This window comes from Dermochelys coriacea, chromosome 8, assembly GCF_009764565.3.
Source record: "Dermochelys coriacea isolate rDerCor1 chromosome 8, rDerCor1.pri.v4, whole genome shotgun sequence".
NCBI lineage: Eukaryota > Metazoa > Chordata > Testudines > Dermochelyidae > Dermochelys > Dermochelys coriacea.
In genome coordinates this window covers 85766676-85786120 of record NC_050075.1, presented here as the reverse complement: position 1 = coordinate 85786120, position 19445 = coordinate 85766676, and the positions used below count along the sequence as shown (strand labels likewise).

Sequence of the window (19445 nt, the reverse complement as noted above, 5' to 3'; positions counted from 1 at the left end):
ACCCCATTGACTTAACTGTAAAGTGTGTATTTAAATGTTTTGCTAGAATGCTCAACACTTTGAAGCATTGAGTACACTAAGCTGCAGGAGAAAGTGTATTTTTGTCTCTGCATTAGGTAAAAGAGAAGAAAATAATTTATTATGTGGCTAGCTGGCCACTGGAAGCTGACCACTTTGTCCTGAAACCAAGTGTAGGACCATTAAATGTGTCAGTCAACCTTCTCTTTTTAAGTGGAGAATGCTATTAATTCCCACTGAAGTCAATGAGAATTACTGATACTTAGCACATTGCAGGGTTGGGCCCTCTGTTACTGACATCCGAAAAGTGGACTTTTGACTTTTAATCAGGATTGAAATATCTATCGACAGGTTCAGCTCTCCCATCTACCCTGGGTCATTGGAATTGGTCAGTGTACCCATGTGAATCTAAAATCAGAATCTGGTCTGAAGACTATAGTCTTTGTCCAAGATTAATAGTAATGGGATAATTATTCTGTGTGGCTTTGTCACCTCTGAGGAGACATTAAACGAGGCTGGTAGGATTCGCCCACACAAGAGAAAATCTTTTGTTCAGTGAGGAAGAAAAATAATTTTGAGAAACTGGTTAGAGGCCAGGGAGAAGTTGGTTATGAGACTGCTGGAGAAGAAATATGGGGTGGCAAGACTTGTGCACTCTGCTAGTACTTTTTCTTCATAACATACCAGTTGCAGAAGATTTTTGAAAAGGCGTTCTCTTTCCTGTGCTCAGATTTGGCAGCTAAAAGGAAGGTAAGGCTAAATGCAGTTTCCCCAAAACAACATCAAAATTATGGTGGGACATATTTGCATCTGTGTACATTTTAAAAGCTGTGTATGGAATTTCACTTTATGTGACATGCTTTGCAAAGAAACAGCCTCCAAAAGCCAGAAACATGTAGCTTTATGATATAAAATGCGACTTCACAGTTCATACTGTTCATCAGTTCACACTGATGTTCTTGATATTATCACATGTGCCCTCTGCTGTAAGTGTACCATTGCACAACTTGTTAAAGGGTGTGCTTTGGATTGTCACATGCCAAAATTGGTTCTGGTCATGTTTACTATTTGTTTTATGTCAGTATCTAGAGGCCACAACACATTTCAGATAGACATTGTGTTAGTCTCTGTACAAGCACAAGGGGGAGAAAGTACCTGCCCTGAAGAATTTACTGTCTAAATAATTGAGGCAGACAAAGGGTAGAATAAAAAAAGTGTTATCATCTCCATTTTGAAACAGTGGTATTGGGGCACAGGTTGATATAATGACTTGTCCAAGGTCACACCAGCAATCTCTTGCAAAGCTGGCAACTGAACCCAGATCTCCTAAGTGTCAGTGCAGTGCCTTAATCTCAGTCCCACCCTTTTCCGAAGGGTAGCCAATCACAGTAACTTCCTGAAAGAGGGACTTATTTGTTCAGAAGGGGATTCGAAGCGCACCCTGGGGAACTCACATTTAGGCTTTGTAACCACAAACTTCAAAATCTAAAACCAATGGAAATGGTTTTATGAATTTTAAAAAAAAATTACTGTGGAAGCCTTTTCAACACATAAACATTGCCTGGCAGTGTTTGCAACTAAACCATTGCTGTCAGAATATGAGAAACACAAAGCGTAACTGAGTACAAATTGACTATAAACCAGAGAAACTAAAAATCCATTTTCCTCTTCCATGTTGAGAGAAAAGGAAAATATAAACAAATGGCCTAAGTGGTGAAAAATTAGATTTTTATAATATATGAGGTCTTTTTAACAGGGAAGGGAATTTGATCTTTAGAAATATGTGAGTTTTGAACTTGACCGCATCCCCTTCAATGCTACCATTTGTTTTATGTCACTGAACTCTAGAAGGGAGAGTGGGAGACGTGATTTTCCAATAGAATCATATTTGGGTATTTTGAAACTCTTAAAATTCATTCATCAAGTGAATCAATCCATCTCTCAATTCATGCACCAAAATGTATTAAAACACAAATTCCAAGCATACGGGTGGGTGGGGGAGGGGGATGAGATGTTAACAAAAAGGAGTTTTCCCCCAACCTCTGGAGTTTCTTTCCCACAATCACTCCTCAAGGAAAATCTGAAAGAATAGATGGGCCTTACATCAGTATCATTAATCATGCTATGCCTGAGAGGACACGTATGGAGCTATAATATATTTGAAGAATGAGATTTTCTTTATAGTGAGCAAAACATTTTGTTTTCCTTAGTAAAAAGTAAGTGGTAAATGAAGAACAGTCACTGAAGAAAAAAATATGACTGTAATGTGTGGAAGAATTATTCCATATCAGAACAGTTTACATTAAGAAAATAGAAACAAGACCAGCAAGCTTCCTGAATGCCTAATACCTGCCATCTAAGTGAGAGATGTGGAAACTTAGCCTTGCTAGAAGCTAGTCAAACTAATACATGCAACTTTTCAGAATGGAGTCTAGCTCTTGGTTTTATCAATAGGCTTTACATATTCATATGTATCAGTTCCACACCCCTTTTTTACTAGAATATCATTCCTAATGGAATGAACCTAAAGACCTGGATTTGTATAACCTGTTCTAAGCCCTGGTCTACACTAGGCATTGAGGTCAAATTTAGCAGCGTCAAATTGATGTAACCCTGCACCCGTCCACATGACGAAGCCCTTTTTTTCGACTTAAAGGGCTCTTAACATCGATTTCCTTACTCCACCCCCGACAAGGGGATTAGCGCTGAAATCGGTTTTGCTGGGTCGAATTTAGGGTACTGTGGATGCAATTAGATGGTATTGGCCTCCGGGAGCTATCCCAGAGTGCTCAATTGTGACCGCTCTGGACAGCACTCTCAACTCAGATGCACTGACCAGGTAGACAGGAAAAGGCCCGTGAACTTTTGAATTTCAATTTCCTGTTTGACTAGTGTGGCAAGCTGCAGGTGACCATGCAGAGCTCATCAGCAGAAGTGACCATGCAGACCTTATCAGCAGAGGTGACAATGATGGAGTCCGAGAATCGCAAAAGAGCTCCAGCATGGACCGAACGGGAGGTACGGGATCTGATCGCTGTATGGGGAGAGGAATCCGTGCTATCAGAACTACGTTCCAGTTTTCAAAATGCCAAAACATTTGTGAAAATCTCCCAGAGCATGAAGGGCAGAGGCCATAACAGGGACCTGAAGCAGTGCCGCGTGAAACTTAAGGAGCTGAGGCAAGCCTACCAGAAAACCAGAGAGGTGAACGGCCGCTCCGCGTCAGAGCCCCAAACATGCCGCTTCTATGATGAGCTGCATACCATTTTAGGGGGTTCAGCCACCACTACCCCAGCCGTGTTGTTTGACTCCTTCAATGGAGATGGAGGCAACACAGAAGCAGGTTTTGGGGATGAGGAAGACGATGATGATGAGGTTGTAGATAGCTCACAGCAAACAAGCGGAGAAACCAGTTTTCCCAACAGCCAGGAACTGTTTCTCACCCTGGACCTGGAGCCAGTACCCCCCAAACCCACCCAAAACTGCCTCCCGGACCCACCGGTCAGAGAAGGGACCTCTGGTGAGTGTACCTTTTAAAATACTATACAAGGTTTAAAAGCCAGCATGTTTAATGATTAATTTGCCCTGGCGTTTGTGGCTCTCCTCAATATACTCCCAAAGCCTTTGCAAAAGGTTTCTGGGGAGGGCAGCCTTATTCCATCCACCATGGTAGGACACTTTACCACTCCAGGCCAGTAACACATACTGGGAAGCATTGTAGAACAAAGCATTGCAGTGTATGTTTGCTGGCATTCAAAGAACATCCGTTCTTTATCTCTCTGTGTTATCCTCAGGAGAGTGATATCATTCATGGTCACCTGGTTGAAATAGGGTGCTTTTCATAAGGGGACATTCAGAGGTGCCCGTTCCTGCTGGGCTGTTTGCCTATGGCTGAACAGAAATGTTCCCCGCTGTTAGCCACACGGTGGGGAGGCAAAATGCGACCTTGTAACGAAAGCACATGTGCTATGTATGTAATGTTAACAGCAAGGTTTACTGTGAAAGAGTGTACCCATTGTTCCATAAAATGTGTCTTTTTAAATACCACTGTCCCTTTTTTTTCTCCACCAGCTGCATGTGTTTCAAGGATCACAGGATTTTCTCCTTCCCAAAGGCTAGCGAAGATTAGAAGGCGAAAAAAACGCACTCATGATGAAATGTTCTCTGAGCTCATGCTGTCCTCCCACACTGATAGAGCACAGATGAATGCATGGAGGCAGACAATGTCAGAGTGCAGGAAAGCACAAAATGACCGGGAGGAGAGGTGGCGGGCTGAAGAGAGTAAGTGGCGGGCTAAAGAGAGGGCTGAAGCTGAAAGGTGGTGGCAGCATGATGAGAGGAGGCAGGATTCAATGCTGAGTCTGCTGGAGGATCAAAGTAATATGCCAGCGTATGGTTGAGCTGCAGGAAAGGCAGCAGGAGCACAGACTGCCGCTACAGCCCCTGTGTAACCAACCGCCCTCCTCCCCAAGTTCCATAGCCTCCTCACCCAGATGCCCAAGAATGCAGTGGGGGGCCCTCCGGCCACCCAGCCACTCCACCCCAGAGGATTGCCCAAGTAACAAAACGTTGGCATTCAATAAGTTTTAAACTTTAAAGTGCGGTGTGGCCTTGTCCTTCCCTCCTCCACCACCCCTCCTGGGCTACCTTGGTAATTATCCCCCTATTTGTGTGATGAATTAACAAAGAATGCATGAATGTGAAGCAACAATGACTTTATTGCCTATGCAAGCGGTGATCGAAGGGAGATGGGGAGAGTGGTTCGCTTACAGGGAAGTAGAGTGAACCAAGGGGCAGGTGGTTTCATCAAGGAGAAACAAATGGAACTTTCACATCGTAGCCTGGCCAGTCACGAAACTGGTTTTCAAAGCTTCTCTGATGTGCACCGCACCCTCCTGTGCTCTTTTAACTGCCCTGGTGTCTGGCTGTGTGTAACCAGCAGCCAGGCGATTTGCCTCAACTTCCCACCCTACCATAAACGTCTCCCCTTTACTCTCACAGATATTGTGGCCTGCACAGCAAGCAGTAATAACAGTGGGAATACTGGTTTTGCTGAGGTCTAACTGAGTCAGTAAAATGCGCCAGCGCGCTTTTAAACATCCAAATTCACATTCTACCACCATTCTGCACTTGCTCAGCCTGTAGTTGAACAGCTCCTGACTACTCTCCAGGCTGCCTATGTATGGCTTCATGAGCCATGGCATTAAGGGGTAGGCTGGGTCCCCAAGGATAACTATAGGTATTTCAACATCCCCAACGGTTATTTTCTGGTGTGGAAAGAAAGTCCCTTCCTGCAGCTTTTGAAACAGACCAGAGTTCCTGAAGATACGAGCGTCATGTACCTTTCCCGGCCAACCCACGTTCATGTTGGTGAAATGTCCCTTGTGATCCACCAGTGCTTGCAGCACTATTGAAAAGTACCCCTTGCGGTTTATGTACTCGCAGGCTTGGTGCTCCAGTGCCAAGATAGGGATATGGGTTCCGTCTATGGCCCCACCAGGGGGCCTACCCTTGATATCAGCGGATCTTTGATTGTGTTGGCTACTTACATCACAGCAGCCCCCACAGTAGATTTGCCCACTCCAAATTGATTCCCGATTGACCGGTAGCTGTCTGGTGTTGCAAGCTTCCACAGGGCTATTGCCACTCACTTCTCAACTGTGAGGGCTGCTCTCATCTTGGTATTCTTGTGCCTCAGGGCAGGGGAAAGCAAGTCACAAAGTTCCATGAAAGTGCCCTTACGCATGCAAAAGTTTTGCAGCCACTAGGAATCATCCCAGAGCTGCAACACTATGCGGTCCCACCAGTCTGTGCTTGTTTTCCGGGCCCAGAATCGGCATTCCACCGCATGAGCCTGCCCCATTAGCACCATGATGCCCACATTGCCAGGGCACGTGCTTTGAGAGAAGTCTGTGTCCATGTCCTCATTGCTCTTATAACCGCGCTGACGTTGCCTACTTGCCCGGTTTCGCTTTGTCAGGTTCTGGTGCTGCATATACTGCTGGATAATGTGTGTGGTGTTTAATGTGCTCCTAATTGCCAAAGTGATCTGAGCGGGCTCCATGCTTGCTGTGGTATGGCGTCTGCACAGAAAAAAGGCGCGGAACAATTGTCTGCTGTTGCCCTGATGGAGGGAGGGGCGACTGATGACATGGCTTACAGGGTTGGCTTACAGGGAATTAAAATCAACAAAGGGGGTGGCTTTGCGAGAAACTGAATGGCCGTCTCACGGATAGAACTCAAAACTGGGTTTAGCAGGCCGTTGATTTCACAGAGGGAGGGAGGGAGGAGAAAATGAATACAAAACAAATCTGGTCTATTTCTTGTTTTGAGCCACTTCATCTATCTTTATACATCTTGCTGGCAGCAGACTGTACAGTACGACCACTAGCCATCGTCACCTTTTTGGTGCTCGTCAGAAGACAGTGCAGTATGACTGCTGGCCATCATCTTCTGCTGGCTGAAGATTAAAAGACAGTGCACTGCCAGTAGGACTCAATCGCCATGAGACGAAACAAGGGAAATGACCTGGCTGAGTCACTCCCATGTTTGCCCAGGCACCCGGTTAAAAGAGCACCCAGAACTACGTCGATGACAGCTACCAGTCATACTGCACTGTCTGCTGCCAAAAGGCAATAAACTGCTGCTGTGTAGCAATGCAGTACCACGTCTGCCAGCACCCAGGAGACATACAGTGATGGTTGGTTGAGCGGGTTCCATGCTTGCCATGGTATGGCGTCTGTACAGGTAACTCAAGAAAAAAGGTGCAAAACGATTGTCTGCCCTTGCTTTTATGGATGGAGGGAGGGAGGGAATGGGGGCCTGACGATATGTACCCAGAACCACCCGTGACAATGTTTTAGCCCCATCAGGCACTGGGATTTCTACCCAGAATTCAAATGGACGGTGGAGACTGCGGGAACTGTGGGATAGCTACCCACAGTGCAAAGCTCCAGAAGTCGACGGTTGCCTCGGTACTGTGGACACAGTCCTCCAACTACATGCAGTTAGAGTATTTTTGTGGGGACACACACACTCGACTGTATAAAAACGCTTTCTACAAAACCGACTTCTATAAATTCGACCTAATTTCGTAGTGTAGACATACCCTAAGTTAGTTGCTGGAGCATGTCTGGAATTTCTGTTGGGATGATTTTGTGATGGGAAACGCGGTTTCCACAAAATTGAAATTTTCTTTGGAAAAATCTTCCTTATAATGAAATTTTCTGTTGGAAAACTTGAAATGAAATTTTGGGTTGTTTTTACCTGTTGGGAATATTTTGTTTTGTTGAAATGACCCAAAATGTTTCATTTCAAATCAGTTCAATAAAACACCAACTTGTATTTATTTCCCTATTAACAATTGCATTGGAATTCTAGTTTGGGCCCCCATTCTCTCCTATGGGCTGAGCTCCTTGGAGGACTATATCTCCCATAATACAGTGTGGATTTCTCTTTGGCCAAGCAAGATGCATCACAGGAGTAACATGAATCTAGGTTTGTCATGGGAGGTATAATCCAGCCAGGGATCCTGGCCCAGAAGGTCAAGTGGGAGGCATGAGATTTCTGAACTACAGTTCCCATGAGGCAATGCACCACAATGGGTAAATAAAATTTAATGCTGAACTGACTTGAAACAAAGCATTTCAAATCACTTCAAGAAACCAAACAAGAAACATTTTGATTTGGGGTATGCTGAAATATTTTGTTTTGAGAAAATGTTTTGTTTTTGTTGAAAATGTTGAAACAAAATGTTTCAACATTTCCAAATAAAAATTTTTTGGAAATAAATTTTTGAAAATTTCAACTTCTCAACCCAATTTGGTATGGAACTAACTGTGGAAATGTTGGAATTCAGTTCTGCTGATGCCAAGCCCACTATCCTCCCCCCACCCCTAACCCCCCACCCCCAAAAATAAAAACTTTGAAAAGATGGAATAATTCATTGCAAAAAGCCAGCAGCCATGATGGTGCAAGTTAACACTTAGCACATCTCTCTAGTTTAAAGGCTTTTGTCTATACTTAAAATGAATAACTTATTAAAACAGGCCCTGGTTCTGATCTCATTTAACAGTGGTTTTACATTTGTAGGAGGAATTGTATTACATTTAATAGACATCTATGGGACTTACGCACATGTTTAAAGTTAAACATCCTCAAGTGGTTTGCTGAATCAGAATGGATTTAAGCACATCCAAATTAAGCTTGTATTTTGTGTTCTGCTGAACTAAATCCATAGTGACTGATCTTAATCCCACTGAACTCACTGGCAAAAAAATCCTGTTGATATCAATGGGGCCTGAATTGTCCACACAGTAGTTTTCAAAGAGATTTAACTACTTAGACTATTTAAAGGAGTAGTAATGAGATGATTTGCCCTATAAGGAGACAGAGAAATGTTAGACAAAAGCCAAAATTTCTAATCAGGCTTATTATTTAATTACCTGTAACTCAAAATCAGATTGTTTCTGCAAAGTTGAAGGAAATTGATCATTCTCCCTTGCTTCAAAAATAAATGTAGCACTTTCCAGGCCTTCAGGAATTATCCAAGCCAAGTTACAGTGGCTGTTTATTGAGGGCTTTATAAGGGGAGATGGGTGTAACTGTAACTATGCAGAGGTTACTGCCTTTGTATAAGATGTCATTAATCATGAGGGGGCAGGAATGCCCAGTGTAATTGTCTATTATATTATAAAATACAGTACATCTTTATTTGCAATACATGAGGCAGCTTTAATTTACTCATTCATTTTATTGTCAGTTTTTCTAGTTTTATTTTTATTAATGAATTCCGTTTTGGGGCTTTGACTTGTGCTGTTCTGGAAAAGAGTAGTACTCACTTTAGTAGTACACATGGAGAACAGAGCTTAATGTATCATAAAAATACAAAGACCAACATTTTTAACAAGTATGTTCTTTATTTTTTGCAGAAAAAAGATGCAAGCATCCAGTGTGAATGATGCATTCTATTTTTAATGAGTCAGAATGGCTATTCATCCTTTTTGAGAGATATATTATTAGAAATCTATTAATAATAATTACTTCATTTTAATTAGTCACCTCACCAAGGTGCAAGCACCATAAAATCATTAGGTTATATTAAAACATATCATGATATTCCAAAAATGTAGAGGAAAATTAAAAACGAAACTGAACTTCGAATTTTACAGTAGATGGTCAGTTACCTGAGAGCTTTATGTGCCATTACTATAGAGAGTGCAAAAAGAAAGGAAATTGCATTTCTTTCTTAGGATGGGTGTGGCTTATAACTATATTTTAATTGAACACATCAAAGCCAGAAACATTTTACTAGAAGTTAATGGAAAGTCTGAATGAGGGTCTAGAAATAGTTCTAAAATTGATTTTAAAATGTGTCATTCCAATGCAATAAACTAAGCAGAAAAACAGGGCTATTTAATCACACATTTCACTGCTGAACATTGTAGGGTCCATATCCTTGTTGATGCACAAGAGTGAGTAACTCTGATTGACATTAATGGTAGTTTTGGGAAAGGAATTTCTGTGAGAACTCTGTTTTCACAGTACTTCTGTCCTCCCTGGACTCAGGCCATATCCTGGATCCTCTCACTCCTGCTTTTTCTTACCCTCTCAAGTCCTAGACACCCGTAATATAGAGTCCTACATCTACATATTTCCTTGAGCTATGAATCCAGAACTAAAATTAGGGATGTTTTTATTTTTTTGACATTGGAAAGGCAAAACATGACTACTGAGGTTAAGAGAATGTTCAAGTTGCCTTCAAAAATCACGAAATGCCAGAGTTCAGATTGCACATACCTCCTGAATACTGACCTCTTCTGCATATGCATTACAATGCAGGCTTAATAAAATGGACATATATTACACACAATTTCTTCCACACCCTCAGATACCCATGTATAGCATCTTCTATGAATAAGCAACGTTTATATAAAATGTACCCAGCAGCCCATCCTCGCACAACTTCCAACATGTTAATGTATAACATAAAGTAATAGTGAAAATTAGCTGACATATATACAGTAGGCCACCTGAGTTTGAAGCTGAATTAGCTTCATGGTTAACCTCCTCACATTCCCAATTGACCCTAAGGAAGACCATTGATTGAAAAGAATATATATTCAGTGCATGGGTGCTAGTAATGTTATTGAAAACTTACCTAAGTAAGTCTACACTATGAAATTAGATCGATTTTATAGAAGTCGAACTTTAGAAAGTGATTTTATACAGTCAGTTTTGTATATCCCCACTAAGTGCATTAAGTTGGCAGAGTGCATCCTCAATACCTTGGCTAGCATCGACTCACAGAGCGGTCCCGCAGTCTCCACTGCCCTTTGGAATTCTGAGTTAAGCTCCCAATGCCCGATAGGGCAAAAACATTGTCACAGGTGGTTTGGGTACATGTCGTCAGTCTCCCCTCCCTTCCGCCGTGAAAGCAACGGCAGACAATCATTTCGCACCTTTTTTCCTGGGTTACCCCTGTAGATGACATAGCACAGCGAGCATGGAGCCCGCTCAGCTCACTGCTGCTGTTGTGAGCATTGTAAACACCTCACGCATTATCCTGCAGTATGTGCAGAACCTGGCTAGGAGCCGCCAGCATGAGGATGATTGTGAGGAGGACATGGACATGGACGTTCCTGAAAGCACGGGATGTGGCAATTGGGACATCATGGTGGCAGTGGGGCAGACTGATACAGTGGAACTCTGATTCTGGGCTGACAAACAAGCACAGCCTGGTGGGACCGCATAGTTTTGCAGGGATGAAACTTTCGCATGTGTAAGGCCACTTTCCTGAAACTTTGTGAGTTGCTTTCCCCCGCCCTGAAGCACAGGAATACCAAGATGAGAGTGCCCTGACAGTTGAGAAGCGAGTGGCGATAGAGAAGCCTGTGGAAGCTTGCAATGCCTGACTGCTACCAGTCAGTCAGGAATCAATTTGGAGTGGGAAAATCTACTGTGGGGGCTGCTGTGACCCAAGCAGCCAATGCAATCACGGACCTTCTGCTAACAAAGGTAGTGACTCTGGGAAATGTGCAGGTCATAGTGGATGGCTTTGCTGCAATGGGGTTCCCTAACTGTGGTGTGGCGATAGATGGAACGCATATCCCTATCTTGGCACCGGACCACCTTGCCAAACAGTATGTAAACCGCAAAGGGTACTTCTCAATGGTGCTGCAAGCACTGGTGGATCACAAGGGACATTTCACTGACATCAGCGTGGGATGGCCGGGAAAGGTGCATGACACTCGCATCTTTAGGAACTCCAGGCTGTTGGAGCAGTTGCAAGAAGGAACTTACTTCCCAGACCAGAAAATTACCATTGGGGATGTTGAAATGCCAATAGTTATCCTTGGGGACCCAGCCTACTCCTTGCTCTTATGGCTCATGAAGCCGTACACAGGCAGCCTGGACAGTAGTAAGGAGCAGTTCAACTATAGGCTGAGCAAGAGCAGAATGGTGGTAGAATGTGCCTTTGGACACTTAAAAGCTCGCTGGCACTGTTTGCTGACTAGGATAGACCTCAGTGCAACTAATATTCCCATTGTTATTGCTGTTTGCTGTGTGCTCCATAATATCTGTGAGAGTAAGAGGGAGACATTTATGGCGGGGTGGGAGTTTGAGTCAAATCACCTGGAGGCCGATTTTGAGCAGCTGGACACCAGTGCAATTAGAAGAGCACAGCTAGGCACACGGTGCATCAGAGAGGCTTTGAAAACCAGTTTCATGACTGGTCAGGCTATGGTGTGACAGTTGTGTTTCTCCTTGATGCAACCCGTCCCCTTTGTTGATTTTAATTCCTTGTAAGCCAACCACTCTCCCCACTTCGATCACTGCTGGCAAAGAAAATAAAGTCACTATTGTTTTGAAACCATGCATTCTTTCTTTATTAATTAAAAAAAAAGTGAGATAACTGACAAGGTAGCCCAGGTGGGGTAGGGGTGGAGGGAAGGACAAGGCCACATTGCTTATTGTAGCCACACTACAAATCAAATTGTTTGAATGACAGCCTTCTGTTGGGCCGTCCTCTAGAATGGAGTGGCTGTATGCCCGGTTGCATTCTCGGGGGTCTGGGTGAGGAGGCTATGGAACCCGGGGAGGAGGGCAAGTAGTTATACAGTGGATGCAGCTGCGGTCTGTGCTCTTGTAGCCTTTCCTGCAGCTCCACCAGATGCCTGATCATGTCCGTTTGCTCCCCCATTAGCCTCAGCATAGCCTCCTGCCTCTTCTCATTGTGCTCACTTAATGCTTTCTTTGCCTCCTTCACTGAATGCCTCCATGAATTCAGCTGTGCCCTATCAGTGCATGAGCTCAGAAAACATGTCATTGTGAGTGCAGTTTTTTTCGCCTTCTAATATGTGATAACCTCAGGGATGGAGATGATAGGGGGAGCATAGAAACATTTGCACCTGGGGGGAGATAAAAAGGGAGAGTAAAATTTAAGATGATACATTTCTGAGAACAAAAGGGAGACTCTTTCACAGTGAATCAAGCAATTCATAGCAGACAGCACATGTGCTTTAGGTACAAGGTTACATTTTGCCTTTTATATTGAGCGCCTGCACATATGGGGACACATCACACATGGCTGGGCAACAGAATTCAGTTCCAGGCAGCCATGGTAAGCCAAAGGGTACATTTCTTCCACCTTCATAACATGTGGGAATGGTTTCAAATGGCAGTGCCCTCCTTTCCCATAGCAAGCAATGATGGTAGGGTTTGCCATTTAAAAGAAGAGGCTGCGGTTTTTGGGTAGATATACAGCAAACCCCTTCCTCCACCCCACTATGTGGCTATTCTCAGGGATGATTCTTTTTAGCCAAGCAGAAACAGCCCAGCATGAACCGGGTCCTTTTACTGTTCCCTTACAAAAATTTCCTTATTTCAACCAGGTGACTGTGAATGCTAGCACTCTCCTGAGGCTAACACAGAAAGATATAGACCAAATGTTGCCTGAATGCAACCAAACCCCAGGACCATTCACTGCCATGCTTTGTGCTGCAGTGATTCCAGACTACTTGCTACTGGCTTGGCGTAGTAAAGTGTCCTACCATGGAGGACGGAATAAGGCTGCCCTCCCCAGAAATCTTCTGCAAAGGCTTTCAGAGTACCTCCAGGAGAGCTTCATGGAGATGTCCCTGGAGGATTCCTGCTCCATCCCCAGACATGTTAACAGACTTTTCCAGTAGCTGTACTGGCTGTGAATGCATCCCAATTTTTCAGGGCAAATCAAACATGAAACACACTTGCTTTTAAACCCTGTACTGTAGTTACAAATGTGCACTCACCAGAGGTGCCTTCTCGGCTTCACGGTCCGGGAACCCACCTTGGGAGGTTATGGGCTCCAGGGTGATGAAAAGATCCTGGCTGCTGGGGAGAACAGATTCTCCACTTGCCTGCTGTGCATTCTCCTCCTCCTCTTCTTCATCCACAAAATCCTCCTCCCTGTTGTGTGAGACTCCCCGCTTGCAGGTGTCCATGGACAGTGATGGGGTAGTGGTAGGGTCCCCCCTACAATACCATAGAGCTGATCATAGAAGCGGCATGTATGGGGCTTTGACCCGGAGCAACCATTTGCCTCCTTTGTCTTTTGGTAGGTTTGCCTGAGCTTCTTAACTTTCACACGGCACTGCTGTGTGTCCCTGTTGTAGCCTCTCTCTCTACCATGCCCTGTTCAATTTTGGCATATATATTAGCATTTCTTCTTTTTGATCAGAGTTCGGCCTGCACAGATTCTTCTCCCCATACAGCAATCAGATCAAGTGTCTCCTGCTTGCTCCTTGCTGGAGCTCGTTTGCAGTTCTGGGGGGACTGCATGGTCACCTGTGTTGCTGAGCTTGCCACGCTGACCAAACAGGGGCTTTTCTTGTGTACCTGGCTAGTGCATCGGAGTTGAAAGTGCTGTCCAGAACGGTCACATTGGAGCACTCTGGGATAGCTCCCGGAGGCCAATATTGTCATATTACGTCTGCATTACCCCAAATTTGACCCAACAAGGTCCATCTTAGCACTACTCCTGTCACTAGGGAGGAGTACAGCAGTTGATTTTAAGATACAACAAAAGCTACTTTGTGGTACACTCTCTCCTTTTCCAGAATCATTAGCGGTGATATGACTCACAAACCATATGATGCCTTGAGGTACTACAATGTGGACAATGCAATTCCACTCCTTCCTTCTCCTCTGCACACCACTGTCTGCTATGGGTGCTACTTTTGCCAAGAGTATTCACATTTATCGTTAGTATGTGTTATATTTTAAACGCCTTACGGTCAGTAAAAAGGAAAATGTGCCAATGAATTTTGCTCTTCCTGCCAAGAAATGTGTTTCAACAACTATTGGACATACTATAAAACAGGTGTAAGATTTGCAATATGTTTCTGTGCAGTTAGGAGCTAGCGTAAAGCTTATTAGCAGATTTAACCATGTAACACTAAGCTTTGCAGGAAGGACGTTTGGCAGATATGGTAGAAACAAGTCAAAAACCTAACTGCATGGCACAAAATTGTATTATCCCTCGTATTCTAATTCTTTTGTCTTATGAACTGTAATTTGGCACCCTCAAAAGCCATTTTTGTCATATATATTTACTCCTTTAATAGATCGATTTCCATTGCATTTTAAAATTCAGTGCTCTTCATTCAAAAGAAGAAAGCACTTGTCTGGGTTTTGTGGAATATTATAAATTTTTGTCAGTTTTCAGTGGAAAATTTTTTTGCTTATATGTTCTACAAGTTTCCACCACTCTTACGGGGAAGGCATTGTATGCCCTAGTAGACAGGGAGTTTGTTCCTTTTACTAGCGTCTTAACGGGTATTCATTTGAAAGTGCTTCACTGCCCATCTATATATGTGTCATATGGGGAACAGAAACTATTTTCAGCAAGGTCTATACTTGAGTATTCTTTGAAATTAGATTCACTGCCTCTTTCATTCCCCCAGATACCATGTTATTGGACTCATTAGAAATGAATACATAGTTTTTCTAATTTTTTCTATCACTTTTATCACCTTGAAAGATGGGATGGAGGGGAAAGAAAGAACCTTTCTACTTATAGCAGATTATTTTTCTTCTTAAAAGAAGCTTTCTTCTCCCTTTATTCTTATAATGTAGCTGTTTGTATATGTATGTATAGAAATAATGTCAAAATAGAAATATAGCTCAGGAAAAAGTAAGAGTTGGATTCAGGTTTCACTTGCAACAGTAGATGGCTCCGTGGTTTGAGCATTGGCCTGCTTAAACCCAGGGTTGTGAGTTCAATCCTTGAGTGGGCCCTTTAAGGATCTGGAGCAAAAATTGGGGATTGGTCCTGCTTAGAGCAAGGGGTTGGACTAGATGACCTCCTGAGGTCCCTTCCAACCCTGATATTTTATGATAAATGTAGATTAATCCATTGACATCAGTGAAGTACCTCGGGATTTACAGTGTTGGTAATAAGTGAAACGACAGTGAGATTTCTCTTTTTGAATGTTTGAAATAAAAGAAAATATGCTAAAAGTTGAAAACTGTGATCATCTGTAAAATCTCTTTTTTCAGCTCTGATGAAGCCTTTAGCAAAGTCAATTTAAATTACCGCACGGAAAATGGGCTCTCTCTTCTTCATTTATGTTGTATTTGCGGTGGTAAGTATTTGTACTTTCATACTCTTTAAGCATATTATTTACATGGTTAGTGATTTAATCTGTTTAATAACCCACAGGAACATTATATTTTTTAACTATTTGCCTTCTTTGCATTGTCCTTGTTGATGCTCTGGTAAGCATTAGCTACAACACTCTAAACTGTAGTGACAAGGTGGAGTGGCTCCAAGTAAACTTTAAGCTCCTTTCTAAATAATTCTTCAATCTAGCAAAAATTCCAATCAACTCTGATGCATAGTTAAGTACAGATGTGCAAATAACTTGAAATGAGTTGTTATATTTATTTTGTAATTATTCTATATGAAATATTCACATTATAGATTGGTATGAAGGTTGAATTGTTGATACTTTTCCCACAGAGAGAACATTTAATTTTTTTTAATATTGTGAAAATGTTTTACGACATGGTGAATTAAAATAATAATAATAATAATTATGATAAAATAAAAATCAGAACTTTTAGCCCATAATGTTCTCTGATGGGATTCTTGCAGATAGCAAACCAAGAGAACAAGAAAAGTCATGTGAGAGTCATCTGGGCACTCATACTGACAGTAGAATTTTCTACTCTGATCCATATTGTAGATCTCTTGTCCACACTGTGCTCATGTGTTTTGCACTTGTTTCACAATATGCAACAGAGATCAGCATTCAGAATCAAAGACGATTTTACCCTAAGGCTTCAGTTCCACATGGCACTTAAGCATGTATTTAAATGCTTTGCTGAATCTGGGCCCAGATGTATAATCATTAAGAACCTGACTATACACCATTGAAATCAGTGGGAGCTTGCCATTAGCTTCAGTGTGTGCAAGACCTAAGAGACCACCTGGATTGTTTTAGGCAGTTTTAGAACAGTCTGTTCCCATTAACGGCTAGATTGTGCCTGTTGCTGACTGGTACCATAAGGGGGTGGTGCCCTGCCACATGTTGAGAGTTCATTAAGAAATGGACTATTGTGTAGTCACAATGTGAGCTAAATTGTGGCAACTCTGAGGGAGAGAGCATCTTCTTCTAGCATAGCTGTGCAGGACGCAGCCATAATCTGGATCACAGCACTCACGTGAATAAGACAGAGGTGGCAGGAGATGAGAGTGTCTTCATGCTATGGTTCACTAGTATTCCTATAAACTACTATCCCAGTAATAATAAACTATAAAGGCGCCAGGTGGAGCATCACTTTTGGAAGGATCAATTGGCAAGGTATGTGTCCAGGAAACCCAACTTGTAAGACAGGGAGGGAGGGAGCGAGTCTCATGCTGAAACAGGAGTTTTTAGCACCTCAAATATCTCTAAAAAGTCCTCCCTCAAAGATTGAATGAGATTAGCAAGCGAATAGATGCCCAGTGCCACAAGTGTTCCTGTTAATGGCTAGATTGTGCCTGACGGTGACTGGTACCATAAGGGGATGGTGCCTGCCACATGTTGAAGGCGTCATCATTTCCCTATCCACTTTGGAGTCACTAGCAAAGTCAGGAGACGCTAGAACAGAGAGCAATCCATTCCCTTCCGATTGTACACCCATGCAAAGGTGCCACAATCTGCCATTTAATTCTAAATCCAAGTAACACTGTCCATTTCAAGGACTATTGCTTGCATTTTGAATACTGCAAATGTGAATAAAAGTGTTGAGATCTGATCTGAGCCACATACTAAGTGTGGAAGCTCTTAGCTGATTGCCTTCGTTTGTATGTTCTTTTCTGTAAATGACTTCTCTTTCCAATTTTTATTATAAAGGTAACAAATCCCATATTAGAACTCTTATGCTAAAAGGGTTGCGTCCATCCAGGTTAACAAGAAATGGATTTACAGCTCTGCATTTGGCATCTTACAAGGTAAATTAGAAATGAGAAGTCAATATGTTTGGTAGTCTGGTCTCTCTAAATTACTAATCCCAATTACAATCTTTACGCCTTGCATACCATATATAGGAAAATTACTTATAAATGCTTGCACACATTAAAATACTATGGACTTAGCATCTTTCATGGACACTATTTAATTAAACCTCACAACATGTCTGTGAGTTAGAGACGTATTGTTATGATTATGGTTACAGAAAGAAAAACATTTTCACAAAAGCTTTGCTGATTCCCCACCTTGTTTTTTGTCACAACTTTGTTTCAGCTAAAGTTCCCCAGTCAGCTGTAATGTTTGTTTATTTTATTTTACTTTTAATTTACCTATTGTTAAGAACTGACATTGTGATTGGTGATGAATGAAGCAGAAAAGTAAAGACAACACCTGCCCCGAAGCACTGTTGTTATCCCCATTTTACAGACAGAGAAATTTAATGCACAGAGAGAGTAAGTGACTTGCCTGAAATTATACAGTAAATCTATTGTCAGAGCTGGAACTGAAAGTTCCTGGCTTAACTTTCTGTTTGCTCACCACAAGACAGTCTTTTCTTTTCTAATTATTGTAATATGATCAGAGCCGTCCCTTGGGTATGGCGAATTGGGGCAATTGCTCCGGGCCCCAAGCTTTGGGGGGCCCCATGGGCCGGTGTGATTGACTGACACCGAGTGCAGACAGTTCCGGAAGTGATGTGTTGGTCCCAGAAGTGATGGATTTGTCACTTCCACCCCGGGCCCCGCACCCCACCCCCAGGGACGGCCCTGACTATGATAACTTGCTATTTCTTTGTTTATTTCTGTAATTCTTATACTAGTTTAATTTTATGACCACTGATAACAATTACATTGACACGTGCCAATCAAAATAATAAGGGTAATTAAATCTTATGCTTCAGAATGTTGGATGATGGTCAATAGCAGTCATAAAGAAAGCTTTCATTCATAAGCAATGTTGCACAATGAGCTAAATGCCTTACAGGAATGTTGTTGCCTTACTCTCAAGTAGAGTGGTGATAAGTTATTTGAGAAATTTTACCTTTCATTTCTTAATTAAAAATTATTTGCAAACAGATTCCAATATTCTTGAAAGTATTAATTAGATGGGACTAATTTCTGAGTTTCTTTAGTCAATGCTGCTTTGTCTGCTCACAATTTTCAATGCATACAGTGAAGTCAATGAAATGTAGGATGATACTGAAAGTTAAGCATATGCTTAAGTGATTTCTTGAATCAGGATATTAGTTAGTCACACAATACTTTTTCTGTGCTCTGATTGGATTCCATGAAGCTAAGCAAAACATTGCAAATTGAGAATTTTGGAATCAAATATACAGTCTGAAATTTCTTTTGCAGGACATTTGAAATTTTAAGGCTGCAGGATTTACCAACAGTTAACACACCATAGCATCTATTGTATTAAAATTATTGTATATAGAAAGCATAGGAAAATATAGGGATCCCAGATACCATGGTGTGGTAAGTGTTGGTAACGGATGACTTTTTAATGGCACTCAGTGTCTGGGCTATGGCCAGATTACCTTGTGAGTTTTGATGGGATCATGGCAGAACTAAGGAGGCTGGACCAAGTTATCACTTGGGAAAGGAATTCTTCAAGGAATTCCTAGCTGAAGCCATTTTATTTTCAGGGTTTTTTTCTTTACTAAATTCAGGTTAAAATATCACATCCAGTAATACAGAACCTTCTTCCATACATAGTCTTGGGCCTAAAAAGATTGCTTTTCTTTTTAGAATTACAATTTGGCAGGGAGGGTGGTGTTAGGAAATACTGTAGTTCATGATCTCATGTGGAAGTTGATAATTACTCCAGTAAGCTGAACACATAGATTTTCAACATTAACAAAATGGCATAGGTCAGCAGTTACATCTCCACTGCAAGTTCTGTACTGCTGATTCATTCATAGTCTACACT

At 42.2% G+C, this 19445-nt stretch overlaps 1 protein-coding gene across 2 annotated transcripts in view; it reads left to right on the top strand.

Moving 5' to 3' along the window:
- LOC119859694 (serine/threonine-protein kinase TNNI3K) overlaps positions 1 to 19445 on the top strand; it is a 194742-nt gene that overhangs the window by 13094 nt on the left and 162203 nt on the right. For both annotated transcript variants that reach the window (XM_043520182.1, XM_043520181.1), the window contains 2 exons: positions 15556 to 15641; positions 17397 to 17494. In XM_043520182.1, coding sequence (XP_043376117.1) covers positions 15556 to 15641; positions 17397 to 17494 — 184 coding nt within the window. The remainder of the gene's footprint in view (positions 1 to 15555; positions 15642 to 17396; positions 17495 to 19445) is intronic.